Here is a 21,247-nt window from a genome sequence, read left to right as displayed (position 1 = left end):
TTGACCAAATTTACACAGCTTCCAGGTAATTTCCTGTGTTCTACAGAATTTCTTACCACAAAGAATAAAACCAAACCAAACCAAACCAAACCAAAAAAAGCAAAAACAAATAAACAAACAAACAGCAACATCAACAAATACCCCCCCCCCAAAAAACAAGCATTACTTAGGTGTAATGTTTTTTTAAAATTCATTTTTATAAAATTAAGAAAATAAATAAACAGTATAATCTGCACATTCAGCACAATGAGGGCTAATATGACTACTGCTAATGGGACCCACTACCTCTCCTTTATAATCAGCCAGAGGAAATTGCTCTCTTGCAGGTGCAGAGTGGGTGGGTGGGTTGGTGGGGTCTTCTGAATATTCTAGGGTAGGCCATCTGCATCAAATGCGTTAAGAAAACAGGCAGCCAGGACTATTCAGTGCATAACAAGGACGAAGCTCTGCATTGTTCTTGTAGTCTAAGGCAGGAGCTGCATTTGAGAGGGGAAGCCATGTAGTCAAACACAGGTTAGGTTAGTTAGGTTAGGTTAGGTTAGGTTAGGTTAGGTTAGGTTAGGGTGCTTGCAACCCTTGAGGTTGGGGTGGGGATGCAGCTCAGTTGGTAGAGGGTATGAGTAGAATGCACAAAACCCCATGGTTGGACCCCAGCACCATCTAAACTGGACCTGGTGACATGACACACACCTGTCATCCCAACACTCAGAAGGTGGAGGCAGGAGGATCTGAAGTTCAAGGTTATCCTTGGCTACATAGCAAGTTTGAGGCCAGTCTGGATATAGGAGACCCTCTCTCAACAGTCAAACAAACAAAGAAACAAGAAGAGGAGGAGGAGGAAGAGGAGGAGGAGGAGGAGGAGGAGGAAGAAGAAGAAGACAACTGTCAATGATTATATAGCAAAGAATATAGGCACACACCTCAATCCACACTGCTACTGTTGGCAAGGCTGGACCAGAATAAATAACAGATCAAAACAAACAAACAAACAAACAAACAAACAAACAAACACACACACACACACAAACCATTAAATACAAACACTCTTCCTATTAGTAAATAGCATGTGCCAGTGAATCTTGACTCTCTGGTTCAAATTTTCCACAACTTCCCAGAAACCTCAAACCCAAGCCTGATTGTCAAGGACTCCTTAGTCATTTCCCCTGGAACTCCAATCATGTCAGAAGGCTCTTGGTTCTTCTTGGGTAGTTCTTGTTTGAACAGTGGTTGTGTCCTCTCAGTAATTTCCAGAGACATTTCTTGTGGCTGTTGAACCTGGAGCTTTGGGGTCTATTCAGGACTTAGTTCTAGTTTTCCCTGATGTTTCAAGTCAGGTCTCAAATTGTAAGGAATGCTACCTCTGAAAAGGTAGCCAGTTCAAAAACGGAGGAACTTGTAAACTTCTAAGTTAGTTTGGCTTGACAAAGTAGATAGCAGCTTCCGTCACCAGCTGTGACCCAATTCCAGCTTCATCAGTCCCTCCAGGGTTGGAGGGGCCCCAGTTTGCTTGCTTCCCCAGATCATATGTCTCTGGAGAGGCCAGTATGTTCTCAGATGTCAGTAGTAGAAAAGCTCACTTTCAAACTTTCACGTTTCTTGTCATTTCTTTTATTCTTTGAGAGTTATCACCCAGTCCAATCTCCCATGGAAAAGTTTGGTCAACCAAAACATGTGCCCCAAAGCAGACATACGAGCTGCCTGACCTGCTTACTTCTTATGTAACCAAGATCTCTAGATTAACTCTTTCATCTTAGATGTTTCAGAATAAAAAAAAAAATAAAGTAAAAACGACAAACACTGAAAGCTACTAAGCCTCTTTGCTCCTGGTTGCTCAGGCACTAGGATCTTTCTGTCTTGTTTTGGTGACTCCATGACTCCCTCTGAGATTTTCGAAATATAACGACACAATTCTCCTACTTTGCACCTTCTTATCTCTGCGTGAACCTGGTTCTCATCAAAGAGATTTGTTTATAGACTCAGGACTTGATCCCTCTCTTCTCTTACCTACATAAGCCAATAGCGTAAGTCATTAAATCTTCTATGGATAAAATTATATTTTTCCAGAGAAAGGACTTTCAAGTGCTAATTTTCATTCTGAATAGCTGTAATTAAAAAAGGTCCTCAAGTATGTAGGTTCAGAACCAAATAAATATTTCTGTTTGTGGTTATTACTCAGAAAAGAGACATATGATTATGGGTCTTATAGTATAAACTATTTTACTTGTCTGTGGGAGGGAAAGTAAATTTTAGATTCTCTGGAAATACGTGGATCATTTGAATATTAATTTTCTCTAATGAGACATCTTATGTTACTCGAGAGTCCTTAGAAAATTCTAATTATTTTAGTAAGGAGGAAAACAGAAGAAATGTATTACATCATACATATCAAACTCCCCCCTACCCCCACATAGGGCCACATACCTACACATTCACATACAGACACACACAGGCACATACATGTGCACAGTGCACACATATATACTTTCACAGGCATACACACTCACACACACACACACACACACACACACCCACACACACACACACACCAAACCTTCACAATGACAAACAGACACCCAATCTCCTCAAGTGTAACAACTTGTGCATTTTCCAGAGAGGCTTCTCATGGCTCTCATATTCCCACATCTCACGCTGCACTGTGCAGAGCTGAGAAAGGGATGCTTTCTTGTCCCACACGGAGTGCAGGTTCCCTGTTTTCACAGGGCAGTGAGCATCACTGAGAACAAGTAGGGGCGAATTTCATCCCCTGTGGCCCCTCTCTCAGCTATACAGTATTAAAAGCCTAGGGAAGAAGTAAAAGGATGCTGAGAATTTCCCATGGCCACCCAAAATAGCACACACACTATTGCTATTGCCTTGTCCACATCAGAAAGTTCTAGAACCACCTTATAGCCTCTCACACGTGGCAGGCTGGCCTGCCAATCAAAGCTGCTATTGGTTTAGTACACTCTATTCTATCTGGAGTTGGAGTGGAAGGCATTGAGAACCTGATTAATTTAGACTGCTTGTTTCCAGTGAGCCTCATATTTTAGAAATGTGTATTTCCTTCCTTGTCCTTTTTCCTAGTTTTCCTTTTGTCCAACACAATGCATAGTGTGCTACTGTTATTTAATGGTCAGGAACTAGGTAGGGTATCTCCTTGTAATAGCCAGAAGCTGGAAAGAACCCAGATGCCCCTCAAAAGAGGAATGGATACAGAAAATTTGGCACATTTACACAATGGAGTACTACTCAGCTATTAAAAAGAATGAATTTATGAAATTCCTAGGCAAATGGATTGACCTGGAGGGTATCTTCCTGAGTGAGGTAACCCAATCACAAAAGAACTCACATGATATGTACTCACTGATAAGTGGATATTAGCCCAGAAACTTAGGATACACAAGATATAAGATACAAGGCACATGAAACTCAAGAAGAACGAAGACCAAAGTGTGGACATTTTGTCCCTTCTTAGAATTGGGAACAAAACACCCATGGAAGGAGTTACAAAGTTTGGAGCTGAGACAAAAGGATGGACCATCTAGAGATTACCATATCCAGGTATCAATCCCATAATCAGCTTCCAAACTCAGACACCATTGCATACACTAGCAAGATTTCGCTGAAAGGACCCTGATATAGCTGTCTCTTGTGAGACTATGCAGGGGCCTAGCAAACACAGAAGTGGATGCTCACAGTCAGCTATTGGATGGATCACAGGGCCCCCAATGGAGGAGCTAGAGAAAGTATCCAAGGAGCTAAAGGGATCTTCAACCCTATAGGTGGAACAACAATATGAACTAACCAGTACCCCCTGGAGCTCGTGTCTCTAGCTGCATATGAATCAGAAGATGACCTAGTCGGCCATCAGTGGAAAGAGAGGTCCATTGGTCGTGCAAACTTTATATGCCTCAGTACAGGGGAATGCCAGTGCCAAGAAGTGGGAGTGGGTGGGTAAGGGAGTGGGGGAGGGGAGGGTATGGGAGACTTTTGGGATAGCATTGGAAATGTAAATGAGGAAAATACCTAAAAAAATTTTTAAAAATTAAAAAAATACTGTTTTTTAATCCCCACTGTATTGAGATGGAGAAATATCTGATCTACACAGCCTCAGTCTTTTGCCATCAAGAGGAATAAATAAATAAGCAAGCATAGGCCAAGTAAGACCCCGAGCTATCAGAAGCTGGAAGGGGGAAGAAAGATTCCAAGAGAGCAGAAGCCTTGATTCCAGCTTCCAGTTTTCAGACCTGTGAGGGAATAAATGGCTGTTGTTTAAAGCCATACAATTTTTTTGTGGTAATTTATTACACAGCCCAAGGAAACGAAGACAATAAGCTAGTTTATATTTATACCAAGCTTGGCAGGTTGGCATGGACAGGGGGACAAGAAGCTCCCAGGAGTTTGCAGGGAGTAATGTTTAGGGACCAGACTGATTTTTGCAACCTCTGTTGCTGGACAATGAAGACAATAGACGACAGTGCCCCAGGAGGGCCTACTTCCTTCTGAATGACTCTAGTCTTAGTTGGTGACACCAGAACAAATCTCTGGTGTCCCAAGTTCAAAGGAGGAAAGTGTCTTTTTTAGTGACATTAAAAACCCAGAAAGGAAAGCTCCTTTGATATATCCCTTACACCACAGATGCTGGTGAGGCTGAGGAGAGAGGGGCCACCCATGACAACCACTAGGTTTGGCACCTTCCTCCATCTCCATAAGGAAATTTGCTATCAAAAGCTGTCATTTGCTGGCCTGCTACATTCTGGAGGGTTTGTTTGATTTTTAGTTTTGGAGGAATCATTTATACTTACCTTGGAGATATGTACATGACTGTGTATTTTTAAAACAATATCATCAACTGATTTTTGTCTGTTTGTCGTTTTATTGTTTTGAGACTGAGTCTCACGCACCCGGGACTGGTTCCCAACTCACTATGTGTGCAGCTAAGGAGCCTTAATACTTTCCCCTCCTGACTCACATGCATGCCGGAATTTCAGGCTGGTTTATAGGCTGTTTTTATGATACATTTCAAAGGTTAAGCTGTGGTTTGCAAGAGCAATCTTGTGTTTAAACAAGAATACACACCTATACAGAAACAAAACTTAAACGTTTTTTTTTCCCTTTCCCCAACAAATGTATTTTTTCAGAGGATTGCCTGGACTGCCTTTTTCTCGAAAAATTCCCATAAAGGTTAGCACTAGCTCTACTCGTTGAGTCTTCAGGAGACAGTCCTTGCTGTGTTCACGCGACTAGACAGAGTGGAATTTTCTTCCCTAAGAATGTGCTGGTGGTGTGACTGTGCAAACATAGCAAGCATCTTTGCAAAGCAATTATAATTCCTTTCTAAATCTTGCTTGCTCCTGTGTCATCAGGCCACTGGGCTCTGCCAAGCTTCCTCTCTGTCTTGTGTGTATCTTCTAGGTCCGTAGGGTACCCATCTTTGAGCAACTCTAAATTCACACAATTGACATTGTATGTTTGATGCTTATGATATTGTATGTATTGGCTGTTTACTCTATATAGGTGTTACTTTTCCTGAAAGCCGATGCTCTGTGATCATTTATATCCCTGTGAGTGGCAGTGGACAATGTCTTTCTGTTGATCTGTGTTAATATATCATTTAAATAAGTGACTATAAGCCTTTGAGACCTCACTCTGAAGGAGAAAGGGCAAGGTTGGAAGGGCTTCCCTCCCACCCTCGAAGTCAGGGAATTTAATGTTTACATGAAAACATGAGTCTACCTTCTGCCAACAACCAGCTGTGAGATCTTGGACTCCACATCTCTGAGCTGCAGTTTCTTTAGTGCAACTTGACAAGCATTGAACATTTGCCCCATGGGTTCATGGAATGGAGGGGCATGAAGCTATGACATGCATCTGTTCTGTAGTGGTTGAGACACTCAAGCAACTCAAAGAAATCTGAGAGCTTTCAAGTTGGCAAATTCTGGTCAGTAGAAAACAGTGGAGAGAGATGTGCAGCACGAGGCAGTAGCAATAGCAGAGTCCTGGAGGGACTCAGCAGGTCTTCCCTTCTAGAGACTGATTCACCAAGGATGATGTATGTGCTTCTTTGCCTTTCATGACATGATTACCCATACTGCCTTGTTCTCTAGAAGAATCCCAAGTCACTTGTTAAAAGGGTGGATCTTATCTCTGTATCCAACAGGGAGGCCTGGCAAACCTCCTTTCTATGAGCTCTTTTAAAAATAATTTTAATTTTTATTGGAAATAGTTTTTTTCACATAAGATATTCTGGTTATTTTCTCCCCACACCACCAATTCCTCTAAGAAATCCCCCATTTTCCCATGCACTCAAATATGTACCCTTCCTATCTATCTCTCTTATTAGAAAACAAACAAGCAACTAAAAAAAACCAAAACCAAAAAACAAACAAAACAACAACAACAAAAGAACCAAACACATACGGACACAGAAATACACACATAGAAATCCCATAAAAACATAAAAGCCGTAGCATATAAGAAAAGATCTATAATGTTAAAAAAAAAGGCCCAAACAAAGCACTATGAGACAAAACATATCTCTAAAGGTACTATTGAGTTCATTTTGTCTTGGCCAACGCCTGCTGGGCATGGGGCCTGTTAGTGTGGATTATATACCCAGTGAGATGCCTTATTTTATTTTATTTTACTTTGCAAGTGATTGTCAGTTGGCTATAGGCTTTGGGTTAGGATGGAGATCCTGTCTAAAACCTTTTTCTAACAAGAATTTAATCATCTACCAAATGGAAGACTGTAATGAATCCCTCCGTAACCTTTACATAATTTCAACAATCACTAATTGGCCACCATTTCTTCTTATAATTATCACAACCTATTTTTCTACTCCCATATTATTTTGAAGCAAATCTTAAGAACAACAGCATTTCTTCTGCAACTATGATAAGGTTGTTGGAAAACAATGTTTTCCAACAATTATTATCATGGTTAAACTAAACAAAACTTTAGCCTCGTTAAACAGCAAGTAAGTGTTCTCTTTCACAATAGTGTCCTAATCTTCATGATTTAATTTTAGAGATTTGATTGCTTCCAAATCTGAATAAGTCACACAGGTGGAATTGGCTGCCCCAGTCATACTTCTCTGTTTAGTCTTACAGACTTCTCTTCTCCCTGCACATCTCCCTCTCAACCTCTTTCTTTTATTCCCAATAATCTATTTATTGGAGAAACCAGGCTGTTGATTCTGCCGACACTCCTGTTGTCTGCTGCTTTCTGACTTCCCATGATATTCACTATCACTTTCCCCAGTTGACTGAAGAAGCTCCATGGGATGTAGGTCCTTTTAAATGTGACAGGGCTATATCAAAAGGGATGGTGTGGGACAGACAGTATCTAGTTATACCACATGTGATGGTTTGTATATACTTGGCCCAGGGAGTGGCACTATTAGAAGGTATGGCCCTATTGAAGTGGGTGTGGCCCTGTTGGAGTCGGTATCACTGTGGGTGTGGACTTTAAGGCCCTAATCCTAGCTGCCTGCAAGCCAGTATTCTGCTAGCAGCCTGTAGATGAAGATGCAGAACTCTCAGCTCCTCCTGCACCATGCATGCCTGGACACTGCCATGCTCCTGCCTTGATGATAATGGACTGAAACTTAAATGTTGTCCTTTATAAGACTTGCATTGGTCATGGTGTCTGCTCACAGCAGTAAAACCCTAACTAAGACACCACACTTCAAGATGTAGGCAGCCACTGATGATCAAAAGCCACTGACTCACAAGGCTGTGCACGAAGGTGACTGTTTCAATTGTACCTTCTGGACTTCCTAGCTTCAATACTTCTACAGAGACAGCTGGCATCTCACCACCAAATGTTCATTCACACACTGGTGCACTCACAAAATAGAGACATGGTGAGATCCAGAAACCAATCAGTGAACAATATTTGATTCTCTGTAGTTATGTGTTATTTTTCAAAATAATTTGTTGGTTTATTAGCATCCTCTAGTGAAGATCAATAAGACCTGTATTATCTCATTGTTCCAGTTTCAAGATCATTTTGTACTCACAAGCAAACATATTTAGGAAGTTTCAGTCTATTACAATTATTATTCTCATCAATGATCAAATTGCACAATCTTTGGTCAGTAAGTTTCATTAAACATCTTTGAGTCCTTTCGGTAAGTCATGAGAAGGTCTTTACTTCCTGGTCTAACAAAATACTGCAGTCATCTAATCAGGCATGCTAGAGTTAGCTACCTCCATGAGGAGCTATCATTCTGTTAGGGAAAATGGCACTTAGACTCCACCATAAAAATATCTAGGAGAGTCCTATGCAAACTTGAGTCTGTTCCCTTTTCTTAGTAGGGGAATAGTCAATCCGACCTGGCTTGAATGGGTCTCCAAAAACTAATGATCCTGTGTGAAGACAGTGACCTTAAGAAGAGATGATACAAGGCAGGTTTACAACCAAGGCTGTAACTGTGAGGATCAAAGTTGGGAACACAAAATGACGTAGCAGCTATATTGGCAGTTCAAGATGGTAAGGGTAGAGATGTGTAAAGGTGAACACTGTAGGTTCAAATCCTAGCTCTGTTTCTTATCAACTGCATGTGACTAGCTTATTACTTAAGTTTTGAAGCTCTGTACCCTCAACTAAAAAATGGGTACAAGTATTGCATCCTTCATAAGGCTATTGGAGGATCAGATGATACTGTAGAGGAGAGAAACACAGAGTGATACGTGGTACCCACTAAAGCTAAAAATGTAACAAGATGGTCCCAATCGATGTGCACAGTTTTGTCGAAATTGAAAGAGTTGGCTGGAATCAGGCCTCTGCTGCTTCTTGTCCTATCTGCCTATCCAGCAGTGTCTCCAGCACACCTGCATTATTCTCTAAAAATGCTGCAGAGGATTAATAATGGCTCCTCTAGCATCTTCCTAAACCACATTTTATTGATTGCTTTATTGAAAAGATGATATCATATATTGAATGTTGCCAAAGGAAATAAATAAATAATATATTCTTCTGAGGCATATTTTTCTTACTTGATATCTAAGTCGACAACTTTCACTTTGAGAAACTTAGGATGTTTATTTGAAAAAAGTAGATCCCATATGCTGAAGAGATTTTAGTTTTTAGAGGAAGAGAACTCTAACATTCCTTAAGTGCTGATCTGATAGCTCTCAGAGCACCTTGATGATCCAAGATGGTGGTCCTCAGGAATGCCTTATATATCACGTGAGCTTTAGAAAACGTAGCATTATTATGTTGTCATTCTTTTCCAGAACCTTCTCTGCCCATTACATCAGTGCTGCCCTGCAAGCCTTTCTGAGGTGACTTGCCTCTCTATGGTTTTATTTTTAAAGGCTCCATCAAAAAGACTTTTAAGTCACTGTGTTGAGAATTCCAACAGTTATCTTGTGGTTATTGTAGCCGCATGAACTGTTGCAAAAGATGGACTTGAAATATTTATAATGTTATTGAAAAATTCAGAGAAGGTGGGGGAATGGAGAGAGAGAGAGAGAGAGAGAGAGAGAGAGAGAGAGAGAGAGAGACTCACTGTATCCTTCCAACTCCTTCTAATGCAGGCACACATGTATTCTAAAGCTTTTTTTTCCATATATTTCCATATATTGGCAACTATAAACTGTAGCCATGTCTACACAGTAGCGTAGTCCCACCGCTCTTTAAAGCAGTCCCTAATGCTGCTCTGGATGAATGTTGACTGTAGGCTTCTCTGAGATGCTCTGCTCGCAGCTTTACTCCCTCTTTAGCCACAGTTGATTTTGAGATATGGGGCCCCACAACTATCTCTTGTTATGGTGTGCTCTTTTTCCATCCAGGAAGATATTTGGCCCTGCTTCTCATCTTGGTCATTTCATGTGCTTCTCACATCATTGCTCTTGGAGCAGAGGGGGTGGGGGATGGGAGGTCAGCAGATCACCTGTATTGCGATGGCAGTCTTAACACTACTACTGCAATGTGAATCTAGGTCCACTTGAGCTTGATACCTCTCTGTACATAGTCAAGGCTGCTGAACTTAGATGGCGGTGAGTTTGCACTTCTCAAGAATGGACAAATGGAACTCATGAAGTAAACAAGCCATATGTTTTAAATAAAGCATCGTTTTTCCCTCACAAGTTACTTCTCCAAGTTGATATCATCAAGATCAGTAAACTCCTACATTTCTAAAGATCTCTTTCTGGTAGCTCCTACATAAGCAGTCATTCCAGTTTTGAATAAGCAAGAAAACACAGACAATTTTGGTATGCTAAAATGAAGCGTGTGACATGTGACATATGTAACATGATGGGTAACTCTAACACCAAACATGTCAAGAGCTGTTATCTACCTGCAGGATAAATCCCAAGTACCCTTCCATCCACCCTCTCTATTCTAGGACACAGGTTTGATTGTAGCTGGAACTTCAGCATTAGTTCTACCTATTGTGAGGAGCGGGTGTGGCAGCAGTTCCAAGATGGCGCCCAGGACTGCAGCTAAGTCTTATGACTTGCACCTGACTTCCTCATACACCTGAAAATAAGTCACGACCATCGTGAGAGCTGCACAGGTGCACCATGATGCTGGTGGTTTAAACAAGTCCATATTTGGTGGAGACATGCCCCTGCCACTCTGATTGGCTGAAGCTGCGTGTCTGGTGAGGTGATGTGGCCTGCTGTGAGTGGATGGGGACTGAGAGTATATAAGAGTGAGAGGCCCGGGGTTCGAGGGAGAAAGATGAGGGAGAAAGATGAAGGGAGAGAGATGAAGACTGAAGTTTGCTGAATAAACTGTTGTTAGAAGAACTGGTGGCCGTGTCGTTCTTGCTTGGAATAAAACTTTAAGCTCATATTTCAGCCTCATCAAGAATGATGCAATTCAGAGTCTCTAAGGCCAAGAAAGTCTCCATTATATCCTTGAGCATATTAGTGACCGACTTACACTTTCAACACTCAGGGTCAGAATTTACTTAACTTTTTCAGGCTTCCTTGGGATACTGCCAGTTGTATTTCCTTTAGACTCAAATCACTTTTCATCACCAAGCTAATTTTAGTTATTGAGAAAATTCTCAAAATGGTTCAAATAGTGGCACTCTATCGTAGCCTTAGCCTTATCCTTTCTAGCTGAACTCAGAGGTAACATTTTTTTTTTAATTGGCCAGAGAGTTAAGAAGTTTCAACTAGTCTGAACTGATGTCCGCAGTGTGGGGAAAGGCTTCAATTTAGAAAGAATTTCAGAATTCCACATGTGTACAATAGCAGATTTAAAAGCTTAGGTAGATTTTGTTTATCCTTCTTCTCTGTAGAGTGGGGACCAAACACCTAACTACTGTCTTTATAAAACACTATGTGCAAGCACTACTTGGCATAAATACCCTATAGTCAGCAAATTTTCCATGTCTCATTTTTAGATGAACTATGAAAAAATTTGGATTGAGTGTTTTGCCTATCTTGCAAGTATCTTTTGAGCACCTACTATGTTCCATGACATATTCTTTCTCTGAGGACAAAAAATTCCTGTCTGCTTAAAGTTGTGTTGTAGTGCGAGGTAGCAGTGAGGGATGGAGAGAGACAGGAAGTGAAGGAGGCACAGACCAGAGTTAGATAATTGCATCAGGAACACAAACTTGGCAGGGAAATTCTACTGTAATTTCAACACATCAGTCGCGTTAGGGTCTATTGGGAAGGTGCCATTTGGGTTCTGCAATGTCTCTCAATGTTTCACTTATTAAAGGTTTGATTCCCAGTTCCTTGTTGGTGAGTGTTGGTGGAACCTGTAAGAAATAGCCTAGTGAAAGCTCTTAGCCCACTGGAGGGGTGCCCTCCAAGGGCATTATGGGAAAATGTTCCCTTCCTTTCATTCTCCTATGCTCGGTCGGAGGGTAAGCAGATTTCTGTCACCCTATGCTTCTACCATGAAGTATTGTTTCAACACAGTCAGCTATTGTTTGGGAACTGCCAAGCCAAGTCAAAAAGGAATCAATACCCCTCTCTTCTGGTTGTGTTGAGTATTTGGTGTAGTTACAGAAGCGTGAACAACACCGACACTCAAGAAGGAAGTCCGTTCCAGATAGAGGAGTCAACCACCGAATGCTATAAGGAAGACGGCAGGGGAGGAGTTGGGGTGGGGTGGGGTGGGGTGGGGTGGGGTGGGGTGGGGTGTGTTGCTAGGGCAAAGTAAGCAAGTGGAGACCAGCAAAGAAGACAACCAGGTTCAAAAGCAAACAGATTAGATGTTGATTGTCTCTTTGTGGATTTGACTTTCTGTCAAGTGCAGCAGGAGGCCTTTATAGGACTTAACCTGGAGCAGTGACACCCAATGCCCAGGCATTTCCAACAGACCCAACATGTCCCTATGCAAAGCAGATCTCCGGAAGAAAAGTCTGAGAAGTGATGGATCTGGGAAGCCATTGCAGTACTCCAGGAAAAAAGATGGTGGTGGTGCTCAGGACCAGAGCAATGGAAGTGCTTGACTGAATTGTCTTAAGGAACTGAATGGAGGATGCTGAGAGGAAGAGGGCCTACTAGCTCTAAATTTACATTATCTATTTTCACTGAAGCATCTGATAATCTTCTTGCTTCCCTTTAACTCTGGGCCCTTGTTATGCCCAAGTCATCTAGGGAAAGTTTGACTAGCTCAAGCCATGTTCTTAACCTGTTTCCATGTATAATTATAACATCACACTTCCCTCCTAAGCATTTCCTAGAATATAAACAATGAAAGATCATTTGTTCTTGAAGGTTGACCTTCTGTCCCTATTAGATATAATTGATCAGTGCTTCAAAGAAGGAGAATTTTGGGGCTTTCCTCTAATGATGTCACCTCCATCAACATTGCAGCTTTTAAGGCAAAATCTCCAGGACTCCTTGTCACACAGCCATGCTTTGTTGCCCCCCAATCCACCCAAACCACTCCCTTCCTACCAGGCCAAGAAAGAGGTCCTCAGTTTCCCAGACTTTGTAAAGATTCTTGCACAAGCAAGTGACAGAATGGTTCCCTTTTACTTCCTATTATATTCCCTCTCTCTATTAGAGACCTGTGTCTCTGCACCTGGGTACCCAGAATTTGAACGCTTGCATAGCGAAGACTTTACCTACAGATCCATCTCCTCAGTCCTCCAGTACTCACAATGGTGAAGTCACCGTCATGGACTTATAAGAGTCGCAGGGAGCTGCCTGAGTCCTCTACTGTGCAGGTACACAAGAGAAGGCACCATGTACTAATGAGAAAGTACACTCTTACGACCCAGAACCAATGACATCTTGATCATGAACTCAACAAACGCTGGAATTGCTGAGAAAAATTGTTGTTCATAAGTTACCAAATTTGTGGACCAGGGTGTTATACCAGAATGAGGGGATTAAGATCTCACAAGTTCCGAACTTTGTCTCTGTAACTCCTTCCATGGGTATTTTGTTCCCCATTCTAAGAAGGAATGAAGCATCCACATTTTGGTCTTCCTTTTTCTTGAGTTTCATGTGTTTTGCAAATTGTATCTTGGGTAGTCTAAGTTTCTGGGCTAATATCACTCATGTGAGTTCTTTTGTGATTGGGTTAACTCACTCAGGATGATATCCTCCAGATGTATCCATTTGCCTAAGAATTTCATAAATTCATTGTTTTTAATTGCTGAGTAGTACTCCGTTGTGTAAATGTACCACATTTTCTGGAGCTGAGGCAGGCGAAAGGACCATCCAGAGACTTCCCCACCCAGGGATCCATCCCATATACAACTATTAAACCCAGACACTATTGCATATGCCAGAAAGATTTTGCTGCCAGGACCCTGATATAGCTATCTCTTGTGAGGCTATGCCAGTGCCTAGCAAATACAGAAGTGGATGCTCACCGTCATCTATTGGATGGAACACAGGGCCCCTAAAGACGGAGCTAGAGGAAGTACCCAAGGAGCTAAAGGGGTCAGCAACCCTATAGGAGGATCAACAATATGAACCAACCAGTACCCCACAGAACTGTCTCTAGTTGCATATGTAGCAGAGGATGGCCTAGTCGGCCATCAATGGGAGGAGAGTCTCTTAGTCTTGGGAAGATCATATGCCCCAGTACAGGGGAATGCTAGGACCAGGAAGCAGGAGTGGGTGGGTTGGGGAGCAGGGTGGGAGGAAGGTATAGGGGATTTTCAGGATAGCATTTGAAATGTAAATGAGGAAAACATCTAATAAAAAATGAAAAAAATCTCAGAAGTTTTTCTAATCTTCTCCTAAGAGGCTAATGCCATCAGTAGCTTTCCATCATGGATGCAATGATGGATAAATAAACTCAGTGGTAGGTTATGCTTTGGAACTGTACAAAGCAGGGAAGAATGTCACAAATGTAAGACATAACATTTTATTAATTATATGTCAGCAAATACAATGTGAGCTAACCAATGATAGTCCCAACTTTACAACCACGAGCAGAAAAACATTCCCTCTCTACCTAATTCCTTTCATGTTCAGCACCCATATTGAACATTATGTCTTCATTTTCTTGCTTATGGAAAAGAAAATCAGAATTTGGAATGTAAGTAGAAGCTGTATTCCATTACTTACCATTCATATAAAATAGACATGTTTTCTAAATATCACACCCGATAATTTTCCACAATTTTCCTTACTAACAGTTAGCTATTCATAGATATTTTTTTCCTTGAGAATAAAGAGTGCAAATGTCTTCCAAAATTAAACAGCTGAAAAGATTTTTTTTAAATGTCTACCTTAAAATCTGCCTAATGTGTTGCCTCAGGGCCTATATAGCCACAGCTTTTTAAGTGATACCAATAAATCCATCCAGCAGGAATTATGTAAAACTTATATAATTAATATTTGTAAGATGTCTTAAGATCTTGGCAAGAGAGTAGGTGCTGAAATCCAAAGCTATTCTATAACTTTCTCTTTAAATCAGCTGCCAGCTATATTCCAGACAGCTTCTAAATCCAGCTATAAGCAAAAATATTGCTACTATTAGACATATACTATTTCTTTTAAAAAGGAAGGGTCAGAAAGGTCCATTATGAAGGATGAAAGAAGCCACAGAAATGCCAGCAGTTGGTCAGAAGCACATACACAGTCAATGGGCACCAACTCAGAATCAAAATATCTCACTAGAGTGCACACTACCCTGTATCCTAATGGATGCAGTTCTTAACCAAGAGAACTGCTGTTGAATCTCCATGCTTCCCCCACAAACAGACTTTTACTGAAACGGTACTCGCCAGCTAAGGCCCCATGAAACAAGAGTCAAACTGAAGGTCATCTTACAGCAGGTCCATCCCATAGGTGGTCTGAAGATGAAAGGCCTAAGTAGAGTTGCCAAAAACTTACAGTACTCCCTGGTGAGCTCGAACATTACACAGGCTATATTTAGAGTCACTGTTTATTTGAAATTCAAATATAACTGGACAGCCTCAGTTTTTATTTACTAAATGTGGCAACACAGGGCCAAGGAAAAACCAAGCTAGAGCACCTTCCGCCTCTTCATGAAAGCATCTATGGACAGAATCCTACGCTTCTCTACTCCAGCTAATGGGTCTTACTACTTAGAAAAATGACAAAGCTTTCAGGGTCTGTAAACAACGTTAAAAACATATAAATGAAAGAAATGGGCTGTGCTGGAGTAAAGGATTATTATGATATTTAAAGGTACACACGCCAGGAAAGTGCTACATCAGTTCCCATCTATTCCCAAATGTAATAAACTGCATACGCCTGAGTCTGGCTTTGTAGTCACGCTGCGTGTACATTAACCGGCTGATAACCTCTTAACCCCACATCTCCAGAGAGAAGGCAAGTAGAGGCTGCAGCAGACCTGAGGCCTCTGCTCCTCAGAGCTGGCATGCCTTCTGCAGGAAACATTAACTTTTTCACTTGGTGTCTCATGAGCCAGGCAAATAGTTGTTGGTTCCTAACCTCTGATTTAGAGACAGTTCCTTTAAAGAGAAGGTACATAGTCCTGATGGCTCTCATATGAATCTTTCATTTGCCACTGGTTTCACTGAGAGAATTACATGTTTTTAAAAATGCCACTCTACATTTTTGTAGGTGCCGGGCTCCCCTACCGTACCCTGGAGGGAAAATGACTGTTTTAGAAAGTTGTTTTAGACTGTATGAATACTTGACCAGTATTTTCTTCATAAAAACACAAACACAATTAGACCAGGTCCAGGTCCGAGGTTCAATTAGAGATCTAGCCGTTATTGAGGACTCTGGGTTCTAGAGACAGTCACCCACAGTCATCAGACAACATGACCCATGTAATAGGAATTACCCCCAATGTGTTGCTCTGGGGAGTCTGACCTTTCAGATTTAGCTGACTTGGGCTTTCTAAATACACCATTTGCAAAAATCCTTGTTGAGAACGTTATTTTACTTTAATTGTAACCCCCCCCCCCGCGCCTCCCCCCTCATCACTGTGCTATGTCTGAACTAAGGCATTCTTAACCTTTTTAAATTAGGCATTTAAGTGGCTCAGTTGACTGTCTTCCCAGTTTGCATACTGAGTTTGCTGGAACAGTCAGCCTTAGCACGTTAGTGGCAGTCTGTGATCTGCATAGTTCAAGTGCAAACACATCAGCTCTGCCTTCGGAGGGGGTGACCTGTATGTTCAGTGCTGAATATTGTTATCTTTATTAAGGTTAATAGGAGCGAGGGCTAACATTACCGAGCGTTTTCATGTCCCCAGCGCTGGATGCTTGTAGGTAGGCTCAGGCAGTTAACATTTGCCTCCACCTTACAAGGGGATCCCCTCCCCTAATTTTAAATATAAGGAGGTAACAGGTGGTTAAGGACTTGCCCTGAACAAAGGTAGGTTCTGTAAATAGTCAGGCTGCAGAGTCTACCTGCTTCCCACAAAATCTTTGTGCCACAGGACAACATAAAGAGCTTGTGATTTTCAGGTCTCTTCATAAACAGGAAGATGCCCCGTCTTTCACTGTGACCAGATTTCAGGTGAAAGGGACGCAAGCAACTCTCCCTTGTATCTCTCACAAACCTTCCTGGAAAGGAGGCTCCATTTTCAATATCTTTGTAATACAGCTGCCAAACTGACCCACATGAGGACTTGTGTGGACAAAGAGCATTATCTGACATTAGTCATCCAGAGAAGAGGGCTGATGGATCCAGAACACACACACACACACACACACACACACACACACACACACACACACACACACGAACGCACGCACGCACGCACGCACGCGCACATGCACACGCAGAGACAGAGACAGAGAGAAAGACAGACAGAAAGACAGAGAGAGACAGAGACAGACAGAGAGAGACAGAGACAGACAGAGAGAGACAAAGAGACAGAGAGACAGAGGCAGAGACAGACAGAGACAGAGGCAGAGACAGACAGAGAGACAGAGAGACAGAGATAGAGAGACAGAGAGAGGCAGAGAGAAAGAGACAGAGACACACAGAGAGAGACAGAGAAAGAGAGAGAGAGAGAGATATTACAGACTATACCTCTAGCTCTCCTGGTCTTGTTTACCAGAGGACCAATAAGTGTTTCAGAGTGTCTGGGAATGGGGTGCATTGTTGCCTTCCTGATCCAGGGCTAGGGTAAGCAGTGCAGACCCAGAGCAGGACAAGTCAGACCACTGGCTTCTTATACATAGGGGACTGTTTGTTCTTACATAATGAATTTCTTTTGTTTTCTTAAGTGTGTTAAAAAAAACATTTGAATGTATCTATCTATATACCTCATATATTTAAGCCTTTATTATTATTTTTGGATGGGGTCACCCAGCTTCAAGGGGCAGCCATGACAGTGGAGTGAGCTAAAGCAAATGCAGAGAGGAGCCTTTTGGGACAGAATACTAGTCACATGGCAGTCTCCCGCCTTCCTCCCTGTGTAGATAGTTCTTTGGCCAAACCTTGGAGACTCAGGACTGGACTTTAATTCACATGTGGTACTCCTGTATATCCCAGGTAAGGTAAATCAGGGGACAAATGTTGAGCTGCCTCCTGTCAAGGCTGCAGATAAGGCACGCATATCTTTAAATGCCCATTGTATGCACTGGACGACGACACTATGCATACAAACGAGGATCTGTTAAGCTAAAAATTAAAGCCTTGCTATAACACTGTCTCTGGCCCAATCAACGGTCAGTTTCAGGGGTTTGCTCAACTCTTTCTGAATCTTCTAACGCTGGAGAGAAAAGAAAACAGGGGCGGCAGGGTGGGGGTGGGAGGGGGGCATCCTCTGGTGAATAGCTTGCCATGAGAGCCCCACTACAAGCTGCCAGAACGTGCCTGCTGTTATCCAGAGCCTTCTAGAAAAAAAATATGTCAGCCTGAAAATCCTTTACTTTGGAATGCAGAGACTCTCAGGAGCTATTTATGATAATTTTTACATGATTTTCCAGCCTATTTATGGTAAGCAGCTTTATTAACAAACTGTCCACGGAAATATTCATTCAAATTCACAAACTTCAGAGAAAGCTGCTCTCAGCCTCTTGTCTCCCTGTATGGGACAGCAATGTGCATAAGTAGTGAAAAAGAGGCAGTAAGTCTTCCTCGGCCACAGCAGCCTATGACCCTGATGGCTCTGCTCCCACTTAGAAGCCTGGAGGGCACAGAGCTGGGGCTGCTCAACCAGTCTCTGAAACAGCAGCCACCTGGCTCTGGGGGAGGGGATTGAGCAATGCTTGTCTCTCAGCAGAAAACAGCTGAACAGTAAGACTAGAGAATCAACCAATCAAGCATGCGCCAATCAGTCAATCAATCAATCAATCAATCAATCAGTCAGTCAGCTAGTCAGTAAATCATCTTATTCGAGCTTCTTGTTAGGATTAATCCGTTTTTGCTTTTGATTTGCCAGCTTTTGATTTTGAACAGAGATGTTCAAAAATATTAAGGAAATAAATAAATACATACATAAATACATAAATAAATGGATAAAGGGGCAAAATCAATTCAGCAAACAAAATCTATCCATTAGCCAAGTGCATGTTTTCTAGGCTTCCTGAATGGGTTCCCTTCCGCATCCGTTTGTAAACATCTATCCTTTGAGGACCAGGGAACTACCTTTGGCAGCAATCCAGCTGAGAAGGCTATTGCACTTTCATATCTAAGGGCTCCTCTCTCAAGAGGGCTGCGCCACGGAAGCCGAATGTTCCAGAAAGATCCGCAGGCAGGTCTCCAGACCTTGCAGATCCCGGAGCAGAAAGGTTCTCTCAGACATTAGCATGTAGGGAAAACACCATCAGGCTATTGGCTCAGCTGGGAAACTTTCCCATAAACTGTCTTATCCTCTGAGAGCCCCAGGGAAGCTTCTAGCTTCTTTTCAAGGAGTTGTGACTTTCCTTGAGTGGGGGTGGGGAGGCACATTTACAGGAACCCAGGCAATTCAAGAGGGGAAACACACGGACTAAAGCTTGAATCTCCAATCAGCTTGTACTAGGAGGCTTCGGGGCATTCTTGGATAAACAGACCGGACTACTCTCTTGGGTTACTCTCCCCCGCCCACCCTCAGACCCCGAGTATAGTCCCGAATCCATAGTCCTTATTGGGCTACGTTCTTCCTGGACAAAAACCTAGGTACCCAACTCCAGAAGGTGGTGCCTGGTTTCATCTCTGCAGCCCGCGGGTCGGCTTGGCTTGAATGCCCAAGGTCGTGGTTGCAAGTAGTCCCTAGACCCGGGTGAGATAGATAGACAGACCCGGATGGGGCAAAAGGGGGTGTGTATCCTACTTTTACCCAAGTTACTAGTTTCATACAGAGGGCCACAGTTTTGGAAGGCTCTTGGCCACAGTAGACCTGCAATCTTCAAACAATGATCATAAGCTTGACCCTAACCTGGGCCGCTGCCCCTGTGACTTGTTTGTGCCGCATCATCCCTGAGCCTAAGTAAAAGGGACGCCCGGAGTTCCAGAGACCTCTAAGTCCCAGAGCGCTAACCAGTCGGGTTGAGCGCACTCCATGATGAAGCCCTCCTAGCAGCAGCTTTGTCGGACCCCTGCCTGGCCTCTGTATCCCACGTCCGGACAAACCACTGGCAAGAAGTGATGTCTGGGGCTGTAGCAGGTGCTCCCCGGAGACCCCAGCAAAGGAGAAACCACAGAAACCTTTCCTCTCCGTGCGGAATTCTGTGTTCTAAGGCGCCAGCTAGCCGGCCACCTGTTTCACAGAGAACGAATTTGTGGGGGGCCCAGGATGCCACAGCAAAGACCCAGACGTCCCTCCCTTCCAGGACTGCCAAAACCGCACACCTCAAATCTAAGTGCGCACACCCCTGCAGACCTACCACCCTCCAGTGGTGGCTTATTTCTTGGTGTCGCCCCTCTTCCCATCAGCCGGACCCTGTGCTGCCTCCCCCATGCCCCGCTCTTCCTAGGACCGCGCCAAGTACCTGCGGTGAAGATGCAGAGGGCGATGAGCACCTTGCAGACCATATTACTCTGGTGCTCGGTACCGAGCTGGATGCGACTAGAGAAGAGTTTCCTGGGTCTGACCAAGTGCTTCGGGGCACCGGCAGCTCCTCTTCGGACCGGGTGGGCTACGGGAGGAGCGGGGACGCCAGGCGCGACGAGTCCAGGCAGCTTCGGTGTCTGGCGGCGCAAGGCGAAGTGGAGGTGGCGCGGAGAGTCAGCTGTGTGCCCTGCGGCGCCAGGCGCACTTCTGCTCCATCCCAGCTGCCTGAGCCCAGGGCCCGCCTGCGCCGTCGCCAAACCCCTCCCACCCGGCCCTCCTGCGAGGACAGGGCCACCCCCTGGCCTTCTCTCTCCTGGCGCACAGGTCCCAGGAGTCCCGGCCCAGAGCGGCCTCTGCTGGACAGCGGGAGCTAGACTTGAGCTTTTAGTGGATTCAGCCACAGCTCAGGGAGCTTTGCACTGTCCTGGAAGCTAAGGCAAAACAAAGTGTGAGTGGGTCCCTGCCGTTAGGTCGCTTATGAAAACTCCTTACCCTTAGAGAGGCGACCTCGAGGTCACCTCAGAGAATCAACACATTTCTTTCCAAGTATGGGATGAAGACCTTTTCCCTTCATTTCTGCAAACAGCCTTCTGTGTACATTAAACTCTCACCGCACTTCCTGGTGCCTATTCAACTTCCTAGCCAGAAGAAATACCACTATCAGGTGATATATATGATCCCCAGATAACTGAACCAGCCGTCTGATTAGTTACTATGCTAAAGTTCCTTCTACTAACCCAGAGACATAAACCTTACTATTTCCCAGGTAAGAAATCAAAGGCATTAGAAATTAAGGAATGTGTCATGTTCATATAGTTTGTAAGAATTGTTTGTACATCAGGCCTATGAAAACAATGTAATAATAATAATAAAA

At 43.2% G+C, this 21,247-nt stretch overlaps 1 protein-coding gene across 1 annotated transcript in view; it reads right to left on the bottom strand.

Annotated features, from left to right (window-relative positions):
• Positions 1–20,569, bottom strand: part of Parm1 (prostate androgen-regulated mucin-like protein 1) — a 106,312-nt gene extending 85,743 nt beyond the window's left edge. The window contains exon 1 of the mRNA NM_145562.2: positions 20,312–20,569. Within this exon, the coding sequence (NP_663537.1) occupies positions 20,312–20,354 (43 nt within the window). The 5' untranslated portion in view covers positions 20,355–20,569. The remainder of the gene's footprint in view (positions 1–20,311) is intronic.
• Between the last annotated feature and the right edge of the window lie 678 nt (positions 20,570–21,247).

Source organism: Mus musculus, chromosome 5 (genome assembly GCF_000001635.26).
Source record: "Mus musculus strain C57BL/6J chromosome 5, GRCm38.p6 C57BL/6J".
In the NCBI taxonomy this organism is placed as follows: domain Eukaryota; kingdom Metazoa; phylum Chordata; class Mammalia; order Rodentia; family Muridae; genus Mus; species Mus musculus.
Note: the sequence above shows the minus strand (reverse complement) of the source record. Positions and strands in the feature narration are given on the sequence as shown.